Source organism: Sorex fumeus, unplaced genomic scaffold (assembly GCF_029834395.1).
Source record: "Sorex fumeus unplaced genomic scaffold, SorFum_2.1 ptg000098l, whole genome shotgun sequence".
NCBI classification, from domain to species: domain Eukaryota; kingdom Metazoa; phylum Chordata; class Mammalia; order Eulipotyphla; family Soricidae; genus Sorex; species Sorex fumeus.
Window position 1 is genome coordinate 5,237,176 of NW_026606155.1, and position 19,226 is coordinate 5,256,401.

General features: G+C 49.0%; 1 protein-coding gene across 1 annotated transcript in view; it reads right to left on the reverse strand.

Annotated features, from left to right (window-relative positions):
- Window positions 1–444: 444 nt before the first annotated feature.
- The window catches only part of KCNK13 (potassium two pore domain channel subfamily K member 13), a 75,999-nt gene continuing 57,217 nt past the window's right edge, over window positions 445–19,226 (reverse strand). The window contains exon 2 of the mRNA XM_056134342.1: window positions 445–2,084. Within this exon, the coding sequence (XP_055990317.1) occupies window positions 1,195–2,084 (890 nt within the window). The 3' untranslated portion in view covers window positions 445–1,194. The remainder of the gene's footprint in view (window positions 2,085–19,226) is intronic.

A 19,226-nucleotide genomic window follows, 5' to 3' on the forward strand; every position in this document is an offset into this window, starting at 1 on the left:
CCGCCTGTGAGTTTCGCCAGGAAGCGCTTTTCTGCTTTATCTCCTTCATTGCATCCGGTTTTCTTCATCATTCCTGTGAGCGCTGTGTTCCGCAGCTCGGAGCCGCTACAGCGATCCCGTTTTAACTCAGCTCCCCCCTCCCGCACTCCAGAAGCAGCTCGACAGCTCAGAGGTTATGTAACTAGATTTACTGCAATCCCAGAAAGCAGAACAAAACGGATTATTAGACATGAGAAGTCAAATGTCATGGTCTAGAATGTTCCTCCAGCCCAGAAACCAAAACAATTCTCACAAAATCCCCAGATCCTTGGGATTAAGGTTGAAGATAAAGGCTTACCGATCCCCTGCTCTCTGAACACATTAAATGCCAGATCAATTTGGGGTATGCATACACACACACACACACACACACACACACACACACACACTGAGCACACAGGTTCATCTTAGTTAATAAAATGAGCATTTATTAAATGTTCTTTTTAAATAAATAGCCATTATTGCAGAGCGGTAAAAAAAAAAAAAAGACTGTTTCTGCAACCAAACTCTTCTTGAGTTACACAAGTTAATTTCTCCTACCGCCTGGCTGAGGCTTAAAGAACTGCAGCCAAGTTTAGTTCTCTTACCACTTGGTCTCCCACGGACACCTTGATCTTAAAAATATAAGAATGAAAAAGCAGGATGCAGAGAACAGATGGTTTCCCTCGCGTTGGAACCACTGACAAGTTTGCTCGGAAGAAGCCCAGTAAAAGGCGAGCACACACGCCGCCGTCAAACACCACCCTGCTCTGGTGTCTTCTGAAGGGGCGGCTTCAGCCATTCAGAGTTCAGGGAGGAAACGTGGTTCCAGGGATCTTGCTTCCCACTGAGGGCCAGCATAGCAGGCCATTGGGCTCCCTCCCATGCCAGTCAGAATCCCAGAGTTAAGACCAGCGAGTGAAGCGGATGCTTCTGTGATTCTTGTAGAAAGACTGAATTTGGGTGGAAGAGATGAAGACAAGGAGATGGGCATGGAAGTTTCAGGTGTCCGCCCTGCCGGCTGCCCACTCTTGGCTGGGGCCCGGAGAGGGGCTTCCTAAGGCCGGGCTGGAGGTTTCAGAAAACAGTTAGGCTGCAGAGTGGGGCCAGTGGACAGCCTGTTGGTCCAAACTCCCCATCCCCAGGGCCCGCCTGCCCAGGGCTGACCCCTGGCATCTACCTGTCCCCACTGGTCTCCGCCAGCCTGTTGTTCATAATCGCCAGGGCTCCCACCCCGCCCGAGAACTCGTCCTGGGACAGTGAGCCGGGATAGTGTGGGTAGCCATTGGCCGTGTCCGACAGCTGCTTCTGCAGGATGGCCAGCGAGACCTTGTTGGTGGCCAGGAAGTCCTTCATGGAGATCATCTCCCCGGAGAGTCGCCGCCCATCCGTGTCACTCTCCAGCACCCCGTCCGTGTCAATGGAGATGTTCCCGCGGTTGTGCAAGTGGCCCGGAGTCACGGCGTTCCTGCGGGTGTGCAGGAGCACCCCGGGGCCCAGGCGGCAGCACCTCCGCTCCAGCTTCCGCAGGATCCAGTTCACCAACTGTTTGATGAGGATGGCGATGACGTTGAACAAGGAGTAGATGCAGCAGACGCCCATGAGGATGAAGAGAAAGTTGGCCAGGCGGTAGAGCTCCTGGCTGTCATACTTGGCGTTCTGGCTGCTGACCAGGTCCCCAAAGCCGATGGTGCTGAAGGCCACGAAGCAGAAGTAAAGCGAGTCCAAGTAGGTCCAGCCCTCGAAGGCGGCGTACATGGCCGAGGCACAGCAGGACACGAGGAGCGAAGCCACGCACAGGATGAGCATGACATAGTACACCGAGGGCTTCCAGGCACTCAGGCCGTCTGTGTGGGGCGCACCCGGCTTGGCGGGGCTCTCCTGGGGCAGGGCCCCCTGTCTCCGCAGCTGCCGCTGGTGGCACGACTTCATGACGTAGGCGATGACGGTGATGAGACGCTCCAGGAAGAGGTTGAAGAACAGGATGGTGCTTGCGCAGCCCACCAGGCCATAGAAGATCAGAAAGATTTTCCCTTCCACCGTCGTGGGCGTGGTCATGCCAAACCCTGCAGGGGACGGAAACCAGAGGAGAGACGTGTGAGGGGGCAGTTTGGGGCTTTGATGTCTGGCCAAGGACCTGAAGAAACAGTTTTGTGAAAGGACTCAGTGGAAAGCACTTTTCCCGGAAATTGGTGTGGATGGGGGTCGGGGGAACGGGGAAGAGGGGATTGTGTTCCTTCTATTTTTTTTTTTAGCTTTTTGGGTCACACCTAGCGATGCACAGGGGTTACTCCTGGCTCACGCACTCAGGAATCACTCCTGGCGATGCTCGGGGGGACCATATGGGATGCTGGGAATCGAACCCAGGTCGGCCGCATGCAAGACAAACGCCCTACCCACTGTGCTATTGCTCCAGCCCCTGTGTTTCCTTCTGAAGACACTGTTTTTCAGAGAGGGGTCACTGATGGTCCTTGGGGTGCCACGTGCCACACTGTCCAGGTGATTCAGCACTGCAGTGATGTAGTGATGAGTGGGATGGATTTCTGCAGTGACTTTGTACAGTACATGACCAAGCAATCATAATCAACAGACAAGTTCTCACAGATAGAGGCTCAGACAAAGGCAAGGCTCATCCAGACTGGTTAGGTAAAGGTAAAGGTAAAGGCCCTCCCGTTGTTCATCGATTTGCTTGAGCGGGCCCAGTAACGTCTCCATTGGAGATTTTGTTGTTACTGGGTTTAGCATATCGAATACGTCACGGGGAGCTTGCCAGGCTCTGCCGTATGGGCGAGATACTCTCAGTAGCTTGCCGGGCTCTCTGAGAGGGGCGGAGGAATCGAACTCGGGTCGGCCATGTTGGCTGCGTGCAAGGCAAACACCCTACCCACTGTGCTATCACTCGTCGCGCACATGCCCCAGACTGGTTAGGAGCCATTTATTCTTAAAAGGGGCTACAGTACTATTCTGGACCCCAGGGATAGAGCTGTGGGAATAATGGACAGACGCAGCACCCACCCTCATGGAGAAATACTCTAGCCAGGGGATGGGGGTCACTGTGTTGTGTAAGAAGGGAACCTCCTCTCACACTTGGAAAGACAATGCAGGGACATTTGAAAACTTAAGAGAAATGAGGGGCCAGAGAAATATTCCAGCAGGGATGGTGTTTGCCTTGCATGTTCCGCCAACATGGGTTCGATTCCCGGCATCCCATATGGTTCTCCATGCGTTGTCAGGAGTGATTCCTGAGAGCAGAGCCAGGAGTAATCCTGAGCATGACCACAGAGTGGCCCTGGACAACAACAACAACAAAAGAGTAAGTCAGGCAAAGGGTGTGTGTGTGTGTGTGTGTGTGTGCATGAATGTGTGCACATGTGATCATGCATGTGTGAATTTACATGAGTGCACATATGTGGGTCTGTACCTGTGATTGTGCATGTGTGGTGTACTTGGTGGTATACTGTACAAGGTCACCATGCAACCCACGTGTGCACATGTGACTGTACATATGTGGATGTGTGGGTGTGTGTGAGTGTGCATGGGTGTGAGTGGGTGAGTGAGTGTGGGTGTGTGAGACTGTGTGAGTGTGCATGGGTGTGTAAGTACATGCAGATGTTATGGGCAGAGAAACAGCAGGGCCGGCACAAGCAGAAATGAGAAATGTGTTCAAGATGGTCTCCTCTTTTAAACAAAATTCTTCAAACGTACATCTATTCTTGCAAAATGAAAGCTGATGTGTTGATTGATTTTGGAAAGAATAGAAAAGGTGTGTGTCTTTTGCTTGGCTTCTTACTGTTCCCAATCCTCACCTTCTAGACCTTTCCACCCACGCGCGCAGACGTGCCACTAAGAATACCAACCGTGGGACAATGTACATCACTCAGGGAAAGGAGACACAGAATAGAGCTGCGCTCTCTGTGGGGCTCTCACAATGGGGCCTGGGCGCTGCACCCCTGTAGCTAACGGTCCCGTAGCCACTGGAAGAGGCTTTGTTGGAGCCTGCACAGCTCTGGCTCTGACAGAAACCCACAAAGGAAGCACAGAGGGGCTCCCAGGTTCCAGCATTTCCTTCAGATCAAAGCCTGTGCTGACACTGAGGTTTCTTACCAGGTTCGATTGGCTACGTGGAACCCCAGTCTCACCATTACCTTTCCTGACCCTATCTCAGCTGAAACGAGGCGATGGGAGGGAAATGAAGGAAAAAAAACTCTGAGCTTAGGGATGGAGCTGAGACTATCTTTTCCTTCTTGGTCCCAAGAACCCAGAGGAACCGAGGCATCAAGCAATTATCCCCTGACTGAGGATGCAGTGGCCTCCTCCTCCAGCCCAGTGAACCCTGAAACCTGTGGAGGGTTCTGTACTGAGAAGAGAGAAAATGGAAGTCAGAACATGTACCCCAAAGCTATCAGGCCAGAGAAAACAAGTGCCACCCCTTTCTGGGAGAGTTGAACAGTCATTGATTGGGTTAACTTCAAGGGCCACACAAGATGACCTGGACTGTGAGGTCCTTAAGCAGAGGGAGCTCCGCCTCCCGGCTGGGACAACCCACTACTCCCGAGAGTCAAGATCAAAGTCAGGGGCCACGGGGCCCCAGAGCGAACGAGCATCAGGGTCGTACTATGACTACTTGGGGGAGGAGGGAGTCGGCTCATACGGGGCTTGGTTTGAGCAGATTAAGCAGCAGAATTTTTCCCGTGAATGACACTTCCAGTGGTTCTGTGCCAGAGATTTTAAATGTCCGGACTCTCTTATTTATTCAGTTTTAAAACATTTGGTTTGCACAGGGATTAAGCACAATGGCAAAGACCTAGGTAGATCCCAGCACCACAGAAACCAAACGTAACACGGGTTTGATGGGAGCTAATACTTCCGATGACCTGCTCTGTTCTGTTGCTGTCATGATTTTTTTTGTTTGTTTGGGAGGAACTACACTTGGTGATGCTCAGGGCTGACTCCTTGCTCTGCCCTCAGGCGTCGTTCCCGGTGGTGCTCCAGGGACCATATGTGGTGCTGGGGATTGAATCTGGGTTGGCTGCATGCAAGACAAACCCTTTACCTGCTGTACTATCCTTCTGACCCCCATTTCTTTTTTTGTTGAGGGGGGCACACCTAGTGGTGTCAGGGAAACATGAGATGCCAAGGTTGAAACCCAGGGCACCATCATTCTTGTGCCAGTCCTCTGAATCATCTCTTGAGCCCTCTGATGATGGAGATCTCAGAGAGCAGAACAGCCAGGCACAAACGAACAGCAGAGCTGCTGGGATGCTGGTGTTGTTGTATGTGGCTGCACTGGGGATCGAACTCACCACCTGATGCTTGCATGCCTGGTGTTTTAGGCACTGAGCTATCTCCCAGTCCAGGGCCTGAGCTCCTTCTGCCTGACAAGGCAGAATACAAGTCACAGTCAGGAATGACGTGAGAATATAGGAAGAAGTGAAGGAGATGAACCAAGCTTCTGTCATTTGTTGGTGGACACAAACATTCATACACATGTGATGTCAAAATCAGGGCACTGGCTGGCATGAGAAACTGACTCTCTCCTTCAAATCTCCATGGGCTAAAAAGAAACAACAACAGCATTTGTTTCTGAGTCTATGTGTGTCTCTTGCAACAAATGATGTCATTAAGTTGGTTTTAAAGAATCCGTGAAGCCCCATGCGTTTGGTGTCCCTGCTTTCCACAGGCACATAAAGGAGACTGATTGTACTGTTGGCACTTTCGATACACAATTTATTCCCTGCGCATCAAGGCTGAGCTTTCTGATTTGTGTTCAGACCCCTGGGTCTGGGAGCAGATGAGTGGCTGGGAGGAGATGCAGAGCACGTGAGTCTGAAGGGGGGAGGGGAGGGCAGGGAATCCGGCCCAGCAGTGCAGCTTCCTGGAGCCTCTTCAGGTCAGTCTGAATGTGACTGTAACCCTCCATTCTGAACCGATGGATCGTGGTGTCCCTAGGGTTTGAAAGGAAGTGACTAGGGACACCCGGACGAGGGCAGGAGACCCACAGCCTCCCACTGTGCCACCAGCTACAGACCCATCAAAAATGAATCCTAGGGGAACTGGTGAACTAGCACAGCGGTTTGGGGAGCATTTTGCATGCAGAAGCCTGCCTGGGTTTGAGTCCCGCAAGTACCGGGAGCAGCTTCCTGAGCACTGAAGGGTGTGATTCACCACTCTTCACCCACTCCAAATTTTAATCGGGGCTAGGGACGTAGGTCAGAGCTACTGCACATACCTGGTGTGATACCTGGCACCTCTAAGTATGGACCTGGAGGCATCAATACTTAGAGGTGTGATACCTGGCACCTCTAAGTATGGACTCAAGCTGAGCATCACCCGTGAGTGGTTCCAGATCTCCTTGGAGCACCTTTGGTCTTAGTCCCTAATTAAAACAATTCATCAAGGTGAAACTGTAAAAGCTCTGTATTGTCATTTTGATCGGCATTAATCCCTTAACAGCAACTAATGCCTAGTTGCCTAGTCCAGGCTCAAAACAATTTGTTTTGACTATTTTTGGCCATACTTGATGATGCTCAAGGGTTACTCCTTGTTCTGTACTCAGGGATCACTCCTGGAGGTGCTTGGAGGACCATACACAGTGCCGGAATTGACTGCATACAAGGCCACTGCCTTCACCCCTGAACTATCTCCCCTTCCTATTTTTGGTTCTTGGGCCACAACTCAAGGATTATGGGCTTACTACTCAGGGATTACTACTCCAACCACCGCCAGGAGTGATTCCTCAGTGCAGAGCCAGGAGTCATCCCTGAACATCGCTTGGTGTGACCCAAAAAAGATGCTAATAACCAAGATATTTAAAACATGTGCAGAGCTTAACAACAAAACAAATGACCGCATCAAAAATGAGGGGAGGTGAACAGACACTTCCTTGAAGGAGACAGATGGACGACTAGTGGCATGTGAAAAGTGTTGATCATCACTTAGTAGCAGGGAAGCGTCAATCAACGCAGTGAGCTATCGCCTCACACCAGGGAAAATGGCAGATCCCAAACAGAACTGAAACAGCCAGTAGTGGCACAGACATGGGGACAAGGGAGCCACCATACACCATTGGTGAGAATGGTCTGTGGTTTGGTTTCTCTGTAAAATGATATAGAGACTTTCTCAGTAATTACAAACAGAACTTCCATGATGCCCAGAAATTTTGTTCTTTGGCATCTACCTAAATAACCAACACAAACACAATTGTTTGAAAAAAATATATATATATGCACATCCATATTCTCTGCAGTGCAAAGGAAAGGGAAGCAACCCAATGTCCGCCACAGATAAGGGGACAAAGGTATGGTGTGTTTGTGTCTGTATATCTATATCTAAATACATACATGAAGGATTACTATACAGCTATAAAAAAGACAAAAATCTTACCTTATTGTTCCAACTTGGATGAAATTTGCCAGAGTTAAGTGAAATAAGTCAGGAAGAAGAAGGACAGATATCAGATGATCTCACCCATAGAACAGTGCAGAGAAAAGCAGGGAAATGAACCATTCACAATACAACAAACCCAGCCCTTTGGGCGGAGGAGCAGAGGGGCCTAGCAGAGGAGACAGAGGACAATAGTGGAGGGTCCTGGGCACTTTGGTGGCAGTGGAGGGGCAGCGGTTCTGCACACCAAGAGCATGGATATAGCCGTGCTTGAAACCACGTGACCTCAAGTATGAAAGAAAAGATGCTTTTGGACACAGCCCACAGCGAGTCATAGGAGAGAGGCGTAAGCATGAAGGAGACACATCACTGATGGAACTCAGGGACGAGAGACAGGGTGGCTCCAGGGGTGGGTAGTTTGGGGGCTTTAGAACAAGATGCACGGGGCAAGCCCAGCTGCCCATGATAGCTCAGGTTCTCTCAACACACCCTTCATGTCAAGATTTTTGGGGGTCTCACCTCTTCAGACATCAAATGCCCGAGTCCCAAACTATGATAGCCAGCCCTGTACTGGTCCTCTAAGGACCCCTTGGCCAGTCCCCGTTTCCTATCACCCACCTGTGCCAAGTCACAGGACCATAGACCTACAAAGGACATGGTTTCTGCGTAGGCTGGTAGGGCCTGAGGAAGAGATGGGGAGCAACTGAGAATGCCACAAACGTTCCCACAAAAAACAATGGAAAGGAAAAGAAAAAAAATCGGAGGTGGTAGTTTGCTATGATCATGGGAGTCCCTCTGGGGGAGCTCAGAGGGCTGTATCAGAGCCACACCCAGTGGTGTTTGGGGGGTCATGAAGTGCTGAGAACCAGAAAAGGCCCCATACATGCAAGAAACATGCTCGACCACTGCCCTGCGACAAAGCTCTTCGTCAAATTATTTCAGGAAGGTGAGAACGTTTTTGTCCCAATGCTGACAACTGTCATTGCTTTTATTTACTTATTTATTTATTTATTTATTTATTTGCTTTTTAGGTCACACCCAGCGATGCACAGGGGTTACTCCTGGCTCTGCACTCAGGAATTTACGCCTGGCAGTGCTCAGGGGACCATATGGGATGCTGGGAATTGAACCCAGGTCGGCTGCATGCAAGGCAAACGCCCTACCCGCTGTGCTATCTCTCCAGCCCCTGTCATTGCTTTTAAACTGAGAACATTTTTAGAATACCCTGAAAGGGCCAGAAAGATAGGACAAGGGTTAAGGCTCTTGCCTTGCAGGTGATCAATCCCACTTTATTCCCTGATACTACACAGAGTCCCCACAAGCACCTCCAGGAGTTACTCCTGAGCACCACTGAGTAGGCCCCCCAAACAAACACGATCACAATCACGATCATCCTGTTGTTCATCGATTGCCTTGAGCAGGCACCAGCAACGTCTCCTTCGTCCTAGCCATGAGATTTTTAAAAGAGCCATATTCAATGCTCTTTCAGGGCTAAGAGAATGAGACCTATCATTGTTACTGGTATTTGGCATATTGAGTACGACACGGGAATTTGCTAGACTCTGCCGTGCGTGCAGGATAACTTTCAGTAGCCTGCGGGGTTCTCCAAAGTAAAAACAAGATAATAAGATGTTGCGCGGCTGAGAATGCCCCAAAATGTGCCTAGTGTAGATTCTGCAGTAAAAGCCTGACTGAGTGTGGTCCTGTTTCCTGTCGGAACGTGAGACGATCCATTCTGCATTGTCACAATAGGGTCCCTGTGATTTGCTGTCGGGTCATCCCGTGTCCACAGCGTAGGCGCTTGTATAAGCTGGGGGACTGCCCAAACAAAACCCCCCAAAATTCCAGAATTTGGGGGCTCCACAGCTCCATGAGCTGAATGCATGCTGTGTGTGGGAGGCCCAGGTTTGATCCCCAGCACCACATGGCCCCCTGAACAAGGCATGACTCCTGAGCACAGAGCTGGGAGTAACTCCTGAACACCACAAGTGTGGCCCCAAACCTAAATACACATTCATATATATATATATGTATATATATATATATATATTTCAGTGTCATTATGGCAGTTTCTCTTAGATTTCAGGCAAACACTTGCCGGAAAGCAGCACACCTCTTGTTTCCATTTTCTCAATGCACCCAGAAATCCAAGTTTGCTTCACACCGACTTCTTCATGATTTTTCAGATTTGGAAATTTGAAACTTCTCTGTGTGGGAGGAAGCGACTTAGGAGGCTGTGGGTGTTTTCTTTAAGAGACTCTCCAATTTCCATTGTGATGGAAGAAGGAGTCAGGAACAGGGCCCGGGATTATTCCTGTGGACAGGGGTGGCTGTGGAAGGGATTCCAAGGACTGAGGTCTCGAGGGTCAGGGTAGGATGCAGGCCAGAAGCCTGGACACAGCATCATGGGTGGGGACGGCCTCTCATTTCACCTGTGCAATCTTTCCTCATTGCCAGGCGGGAAACTGAGGTCCTGAGAGGCCAGGTCACCTTCAGGCGAGAATCCAGACTCCCAGTCCAGAATGTGGCCTGGGCCACTTTCTTCCCCAAGAACTGCTAAACAAACTGCGCCTGTGCAGTAAGCACTTACTGTCTCCAACCCCACCCCCACCCCTGCCCACAACGAAAACACACCCCAGTGAAAGGTGGACTCCGGGCCAAGGAGAGAGTGCGGGGGTTAAGGTGTTGCCTGCATGCAGCTGGCCCTGGTTTGGTTCTCAGCACCCTACATAATCACAGAGCACCGCTAGGAGTGATGCCTGAGCCCAGCGTCAGCAATAAGCCCTGAGCATCACAGGGATGGCCCCCTTGCTCCACTCCAAACACACACAGAGAAGAAAAGTGTGACCTAATTCCCTTCCAGTGGCATTCCGGATGGAGTCCATACTCCCACCTGCAGAATGCAGAAGTGAGGACGCTTCAGGTGTGGACATTACCACGTCTAGCAATTTTCTCTTTTTCTCTCCAGACCCCAGTTATGTAAGACGGAAAGGAATGGCAACCCCAACTCATCTGATGAAAACCTTGAACATTTCTGTCCCCAAGAAGCAACACTAGGGTGCAGTTGCTGAGCTGGACAAATGCACAGACAGAGCCAGAGAGCCCCCTCCAGCAGAGAGAGCTCATGGCAAGACAGGGCCGTGATGGTTAAGTCCCTAATTGAGGGAGGTTTGCTACAAAGCCAAAGATACAACGCTTCTCTCTGGAACACTCCCTCTTCCCAACTGCTCTCTCCTACCCTCTTCCTTCCACCCTTCATGGCTCCCGGGAGGCTGATGGGAGTCAAGGGAGCTTCGAGAAGAGGCAGTTAAGGGATCTGGAACCTAATGGAAACACCACCAATCTATCAAGTAAGTTGCACAATACGTTTGATGTTAAGAACCTAGACGGGCCCTGGAAGGGTGGGCTGAAGAGGGACATTCAACTCGAGATATATACTTGGGTGGTTCCCAATTTGGAGCTGTTCTGAGTTATGTTTCTATAAACATTCTGGTGTATGCCTTTTGGAGGAACATATGCGCACATTGCTTACTGGATACATATACTTAGGAGTGAAATTCATGAATCAGAGGAAGTTGGTGCTCAGCAGAGTGGAGGGACCGATTTACCCTGCCCTTCCCAACATCTGAGAGTTGCAGTTCCTTCTTCTTCTTGCCAATATTCATCTGAACCATTCTGGTGGGTGCAGTCCTCTTAACTGGCATCTCCCGGCTGTTGAATCCCAGCATCTTCGCCTGCTCCACAGTGAGCGCCTGACCAAAGTTGCTCTCTGTCATTTTCGTCTTGCTGACTTCTAGGTGACGGAGCCATAATGAAACTCACAGCCTCAAGGCTGCGTCGAAGGATGCCAGGTTTGCTTGGAACCGTCAGCCTCATTCATGCCAGGGGACTGGTTCGCACAGTCTGTTAGGCCAACCTTACGTCTCGTATGGCACTCTTTCTCCGATGGAGAGCTCCTTCTCACATTTTTCATGCTAGCCAATACTCCAGATGGTGCAGAGTTTGATAACAAATGTTTAAAGTGCGAAAGAGCTACCCCCTTGAGGTTGGATTCCAGAACAGACACTTCCATTGTCTAATTGCTTCTATGATGTAAACTTGGGCCAGAGAGACGGTACAGGGATTAAGGCATCTGCCTTGTGTTCAGCTGACCCTAGATCAATTCCTGACAGCACCTCTGGTCCCCTGAGCTCTGCCAGGGGTCACTCCTGAGCATAGAGCCAGGAATAGCCCCTGAGTTTCTCTGGATGTGCCTCCAAGACTGACTCAGAAAGACTAAAAATAAAAGTAAAGACTTTAAACACACAGTTGTTTACTGCGAGATGATCAGTGAGCTATGCTCAGACAATTTATAACAACACCAGAAAATGCTCATGTTCACAAGCTGTCAGGATTTCCATTTGACGGACCAGGGAGCTGAGCCCGTAACTGGAAGCTGTGGGTGTATACCAAATGCCGAGGCCTTCGGTGGGAAATGAACAATTTCCTTTCACGTCACACTTGAGTTAACTCCTGTGCACCAGGGAATCTATGGCAAAGGGAAGATGGCCATTCCATATCCAGTTTGAAGATATTGTAAAGTCCTTACAAAGCCACTCTTGGGGCCAGAACTATATATAGTACAGTGGATAAGGTGCTTGCCTTGCATGTGGATGACTTGGGTTCAATCCCCGGCACCCCATATGGTCCCCTGAGCCTTCCAGGAGTGACCCATGAGCAAAAAGCCTGGAGTAAGCCCTAAGCACTGAACCCCCTCCCCATCCCATCCCCAACACTGCTGAGCTTTGCAAGGTGGGATTTAGCTGATCCAAAGAACTTCATTTGTTGGTGGCAGGAGCTTCACCCTAAGCCCATGTCTGTGTCTCCCAGAATCTTCCTTTCAGAAAGCAAAGCCGAAAAGCAACCTGTATTATTGAAATCATTCCCAAAGGTTTCACCTTTGACATGTTCTTCACAACCAACCCCTGGGAGGAAGGAGGGCGTGGGGAACTGCTCTGAGCTCCAAGAACATGTCCTGAGGCCCTACTGTGGGACAGGAGGGCTGGTTGGAACTAGTGTCCTGCAGGAGAGATACCCACGGGGACACAGCAGCCCCCACTGTGCCATCCAGGCACTGGTTTCCAACCTGCCCTGGCCCACCTGAAAAGGAGCTGGATGGAGGAACAATGAGTTTCTTAAGTCAACTATTATTTACTGGATGGTCCGATGGGAAAACCTGGTGCTGTTCCTGGCATATAAAGTGACTAGAAACTAGTCCATACCCCACTGGAGAAAAGAAGTGGACATATTAGCTATTATACACACAAACTGGACTATGGGAGGAAGGCACTGGCCTTGCATGTAGCTGACCCGGTTCCATACTCAGCACCACACATGTGATCCCTGAGCGTGGAGTTAGGACTAGCACCACGGCACCAGCGGGTATGCCCCAAAGCTGAACCAGATACCGAAAGTGGCAGAACAGTGCTGAAGATCCTTTTAGAGAAACTGGGGGGTCCTGAGAGAGTGGAACAAACAAGCTCCTCGAATGTGTGAGTAAGGAGGAAGTGAGAGACATATCCCTAAATGAAGAGCAGGAGAGATCATTTGCATTTCAGGGGAGTTTGTCTGTGGTCAAGGTTTACAAATCTTTACAGATCGGGGAGATGCTTACAGATGGGGGTTAAGGTGTGAGGTCAAGGGCTCACAATCAGCATTTGCCTCCCTTTGGGTCATTTCTCAAGGTCGTGAGAGATGGCGGTAAGAGTTAAGTTTTCAGGGCTAGAGCAATAGCACAGCGGGGAGGGCGTTCGCCTTGCACGCGGCTGACCCGGGTTCAATTCCCATCATCCCATATGGTCCCTTGAGCAACACCAGAACACCAGGAGTAACTCCTGAGTGCAGAGCCAAGAGTAACCCCTGAGCATCGCCGGGTATGACCTAAAAAGCAAAAAAAAAAAAAAAAAAAAAGAGTTAAGGTTTCAAGAAGCAAGTGTGGCTGCGTCAACAAAACCACCAGTAAAGGCAGCATTTCCCAAGCACGGCCTTGATTGCAAATGCTGTGCAAGGAGCAAGTGTGAGGTGGAGGCAAGATGTGAAGAGTTTCTGCCCCCAGATGCTCCCAAACTTGATCTGGGAGGTGAAGCATGGGGAGGCAGACCCAGGAAACGGAACAAACTCCTCTTCCATGTCCCCTGCCCTGGGCCTAAGGGATGGACGGACCCTCTCAAAGCTTGGAGAAGAACTTGCCCCTTCGCTTGCAGAGGGCAGCAGCTGAGATGTGAGTAAGGTAGAAGGCACCTAAGATCCATGGGACTAATGTCTGGAACTTAGGGAAAGTTCTGGAACAAAGAAAAAGTCTCCAAGGACTTGGTGAAGACTTGGCGATTTCCTGCCCCCACCCCCATGAGAATCTGATTCAGGGGGTGAAGAAGGTTAGAAATCCTGCACATGGTAAACCATGTTGTGATTCTGCTCCAAGAACCAAAAACTCGGGACTGGAGTGATAGCACAATGGGTAGGGCGTTTGCCTTGCACGCAGCAGACCCGGGTTCTATTCCCAGCATCCCATATGGTCCCCTATGCACTGCCGGAAGTAGTTCCTGATTGCAGAGCCAGAAGTAACCCCTGAGCATTGCTGGGTGTGGCTCAAAAATAAAATAAATAAATTAAAAAAAACACCAAAAACTCCACTTGAGAAATACCATGAACTGTGACAGCTCACAAAGGTTGACTTGTGGGAATGAAAGTCCCCTGGGGGTGCAGTTCATGTGGTGGGGTACAGACCTAGCATATCTGAGGCCCAGGGTTTGCGCCCTGGTACCAATGACCCCCCCGAGCACCACTGGACAGATCAGCCATGTTTGCCTTAGAAAGATTCTAGCGCAGCAGCTGCTCTTCAAACCCTGTGAAAGAAATAGTACCCCAGGTGGGAAATGCGGGCTGAAAGTAGACTATGAACAGAACATGATGGCCACTTAATACCTCTACTGCAAACCACAACACCCAAAAGGAGAGAGAGAGAGAGAGAGAGAGAGAGAGAGAGAGAGAGAGAGAGAGAGAGAGAGAGAGAATTCCCTTCTACAGAGGCAGGGTGGAATGGAGGGGATGGGGTGGGGGTGGTGGGAGGGATGCTGGGACCATTGGTGGTGGAGAATGGGCGCTGGTGGAGGGACGTGTACTCGATCATTGTATGACTGAAATGCAAGCACAAAAGTTTGTAAGTCTGTAACTGTACCTCATGGCGATTCACTAATAATAATAATAATAATAATAATAATAATAACTATAGTATAGGTGGTGACTCACCATAATGGAAACAATTTTTTTTCTTTTTGGGTCACACCCAGCAATGCACAGGGGTTACTCCTGGCTCTGCACTCAAGAATCACTCCTGGTGGTGCTCAGGGGACCATATGGAATGCTGGGAATTGAACCCGGGTTGGCCGAGTGCAACACAAATGCTGTGCTATCGCTCCAGCCCCGGAAACACTTTTATTTGACACTATAAGGTAAAAGGTAAAGGTAAAGGCCCTCCCATTGATCGTCGATTTGCTCGAGCGGGCCCAGTAACGTCTCCGTTGGAGACTTTGTTGTTACTGCGTTTGGCATATCGAATACTCTCAGTAGCTTGCCGGGCTCTCCGAGAGGGGCGGAGGAATCGAACTCGGGTCGGCCATGTTGGCCGCTTGTAAGGCGAACGCCCTACCCGCTGTGCTATCGCTCCAGCCCACTATATTTGCCACTATAATGAATAATAATTGCTCCAATGTTTTATTGTCCTTGTGTATTTGGAAGACAATTTATGTCAGCATGAAAATAAATCTCCATTGACCTCTTCTGTGGAAACTCAAATAAGAAACATGGGAATGAAAGAATTATATTTCAAAGTTCTTGCCAGTTTAGAGTAATAGTACTAACGAATCCCTGGGTATGTAGGTATTAGAGATGCAGATCCAGAAAGGCCCAGTTGTTCCACGTGAGAAACGAAGAGGGCAGGGAATTGAAGGAGAAAGTCTGACGACAAGCAGCAATCTTCACTAAAAACAAAATCTTGCATTTTGTTTCAACTTGGATGACGTTGTCATGCTGAGTGAAGGTAATCAGAAGGAAAAGGATAAATATTAGATGATTTTGTTCACATGTCGATTATAGAGAAGCGAAAGCAATAGAATATTTTCCCCTTTGGGGGAAAAATAACCTGATTTATTGCTAACAGAACTGAGAAGTGAGGAGGGTGAGGTCGGAGTGGGTGAGCACAAAGGTAGGAAAACAGGACCTTAGGTAAATGATAGATGGATGTTGACACTGGTGGTGGGTGTGGTTCAGTAGCATTGTAAGCATAAAATAACACTAAAATAATACTATTGTAAGCTATACTCAATAAAAAGCAACATTAAAATCTGCTATACATATGTGCTCTGGGATTACTCATGGTGTGGACCTACTAAAGGAACCATAAGTCAGTGTCACTGTCTCCCGTTGTTATCGATTTGCTCGAGCGAGCCCAGTAATGTCTCCATTTGGCATACTGAATACATCACGGGTAGCTTGCCAGGCTTTTTGCCGTGCGGGCAAATTACTCTCGGTAGCTTGCCAGGCTCTCCGAGAGGGGCAGAGGAATCGAACCCGGCTCGGCCAGGCTGGCTGCGCATAAGGCAAACGCCCTACCGCTGTACGATCACTCCAACCCATACATATGAATATATGTATGAATGCTGGCAGTTTTCCAATAAAGTTCTGTTAGCTCTTTTTTTTTAAATTAGTATCCCAGGGTTTCCTGGAGGCAAAGAACCCCCCTCCCCGAATCCTTCTGTGCATGAATGTTTGGTACATAGAAGTCTTCAATGGGCACATCCCATTAAAGTGCACTGTCTCCCAAAGCTCTAGGTTAACTGTGGGTCTTTGGGTAGACAGACATGATGGCCAGCCACTGCTCTGTTTTCCTCTGAGTTGAAATGACTTTCAGAGTTTTCTAGAACTTTCCATCACCCACATTACCTTCGGTGACCAAGAGTAAGAAGAGAAAGAAGTGGTCCTTCCTAGGCAAACCCATCTTCTGGGATGGGAGCCACTTGGTGCTACCAAGCCTTGTTCAGTTACTAGTGAGATTTGGGATTAGTGAAGGAAGGGGGACATGGGTGTGTGCCTGGAAGCGGGGTGGGGGGGCGTCCTATAAGCATTCACTACTGCCAGGAAGATCAGAGGGCAAAGAAATGCCACTGAACACCCAAGACATGAGGGCTGTGTCAGGAGAGAGGTATGGCCACAGACGTTAAGGGGGCACCTCCAAAAGCCAAGGGTGCTCTTGAGCAATCTTGAGAGTTATTAACCCCCTTGTGTTGGCAGTCATTATTGTCCAAAACATCTTGGACAATAATGACTTCCTCTGCAATAAACACTATTTTCCAAATGATGTCAAGGCTCTTTGGCTAGAAGTGGCTGATCTGTCAAAACATATGACTGCTAACCTAACCGTCAAAGCTACAAATGGGTGGGGGGGGGGGGGACAAATAAAGGAATGTTTCAGATCCTGAATGCCACAGGCATTTTTCTGGCTCACAAGGTAGCAAAAGCCGACCTCATGGGAATCGGAGCACGTCAGTCCCCAAAGAGGAATTTTACCAAATTCATTTCCCGGAGAGACGTACTGAATCACAATGGCATTGAGCTCTGAGCGTGAGGCTTTCTCCAGCCTCTTTCCTCCTACCAAACACTTAGTTCATCTGACTCCGTTGTCATTTTTTTTTCCCCCTGAGTTTATCCTAATTTAAAAAAGGAAGAAGCATTTGACTTCCTCCTCTCGAGTCTGTGTCCCCATTCCAGGGCTTCTTGAGTTTGAAACGACTGAAACTGCTCCTTAAAAGCAGGCACCTGTCATTATGTTCTCTTAGGCTAAATTGCCCTCCCCCGGATCATGAAGAAATGATTCACTTAAGTAGAAGTCAGGGCGCGTAACTGACGAGAGAAATAAGATTCCAAGACATCTTCGGGGATGATAGAAACATTATCTTTTATTTTGATAGGCATCTGGGTGATGAACAAGTAAGTAAATCTGCCTGCTTGAAATATGTTGTTCAGTCAGGAGGGAGAAAAGGTCGCTCCGGAGGGAACAGCCAGTGCTGGCCATCTATGAGGCGCATCTGGGATGGCCCCAGTTGTTTTCTCAGCCCGCGTCTCCTCCCACAGCAATAGGCCCCCACCCGCAGCGGAAAGTGGTGGTTCTCTCACATTTCATGGTCTTGCTTAGATGTAGGATGTAACACGAATAAAATGGGGCCCGTAATGCTCAAAAGTTGAGAGAGTGGAAGAGGAAAATTGTCTGCCACAGAGGCAGGGGGAGGGGTGGGATGGGGGGGATACTGGGGACATTGGTGGTGGAGAATGTGCACTGGTAGAGGGATGGGTGTTCGATCATTGTATGGTTGAAACTCAAATATTAAAACTTTGTAACTGTATCTCATGGTGATTTCATAAAATAAATGAGATAAAATGGGGGGCTGGAGAGATAGCACAGCGGGTAGGGCGTTTGCCTTGCACGCGGCCAACCCGGGTTTGATTCCCAGCATCCCATATGGTCCCCTGAGTATCACCAGAAGTAATTCCTGAGTGCAGAGCCAGGAGTAACCCCTGTGCATTGCCAGGTGTGACCCAAAAAACAAAAATAAAATAAAATGGGCCCTGGACATATGAAATGGAAGAATCACTAAAACAGATGTGTGTGGGGGGGGGGGGGGCGGGAATGTGGTTCAAGGGGTAGAGCACATACCTAGCATGTGTGAGTTCCTAAATGCCACCCCAGCACAGCATGCTCCTTCCCTCATTGTGGGCCTGGGGAGCCCCAGGATCCACCAACTGTGACTCCCCACAATGGAAAGAACTTTGTTATATATAATACCAAAATCAAGGTTCTTCCCCAGTCAGTTGCTTCTCTTATAAACTCATGAAGTTTGATCTGTGGTGTTAAAGGCTCAGTGTTCATTGTCCCCCCTCATTTCTTTTTTTTTCTTTTTGAGTCACACCCAGAAATGCACAGGGGTTACTCCTGGCTTTGCATTTAGGAATTACTCCTTGGAGGTGCTCTGGGGACCATATGGGATGCTGGGAATCAAACCCGGGTCGGCTATGTGCTAGGCAAACGCCCAACCCGCTGTACTATCGCTCCAGTCCAGTCCCCCCTCATTTCTATGTTGAACCTCTACCCTTCTTTATGGGCTGTGCGAGGAGATGGGACTTCGAGGAGGGAATAGGATTGGATGAGGCCTTGATTTCGGAACAGGAAGTCAGTCACTTCAAACCCAGAAGAGAGATTTCCCTGCTCTCCAGAAGTGTGAGAAAGAAAGTTCTGTGGTTTATTAGCTGTTCAGCCTATGGAAGTTTGTTTGTACAGCTGCCTAAGCGGTCAGTCTGTTATCACCTCACCACCATGTACCCTGCATTACCTAGAATTTCCTAGAAACATTTGGCAAATATTCCCATGTTTGCTGTGAAAAGTATTTTTAGGGAATGAAAGTGTCTTACAAAAAAGTAAAGTGTTTTTTTCTCCTTCTTTTTTATCTTCTCCTCCCTCCCATTTCCTTAAGAACATATAAAAACCCAAGATCAGATCTTCTTGTAATTTTTTGTGAGACAGCTTCTGAGTGTGCTACCTGAATAAATCACCACTCTATGAGGGCCTTTTCCATTGGGCTTTTTCTTAAAATTTCATTTCGATATTATGAGTCCAGAAAGCTGTGATAACTTTCTTTTGCTAAAAGCCGATAGAGAATGCATTTCAGAAGTATTATGACACCAGGGGCAAATGGAACTGATGTAATAATTAAAGTGCCAGAGGAAGCGTTTGGAAA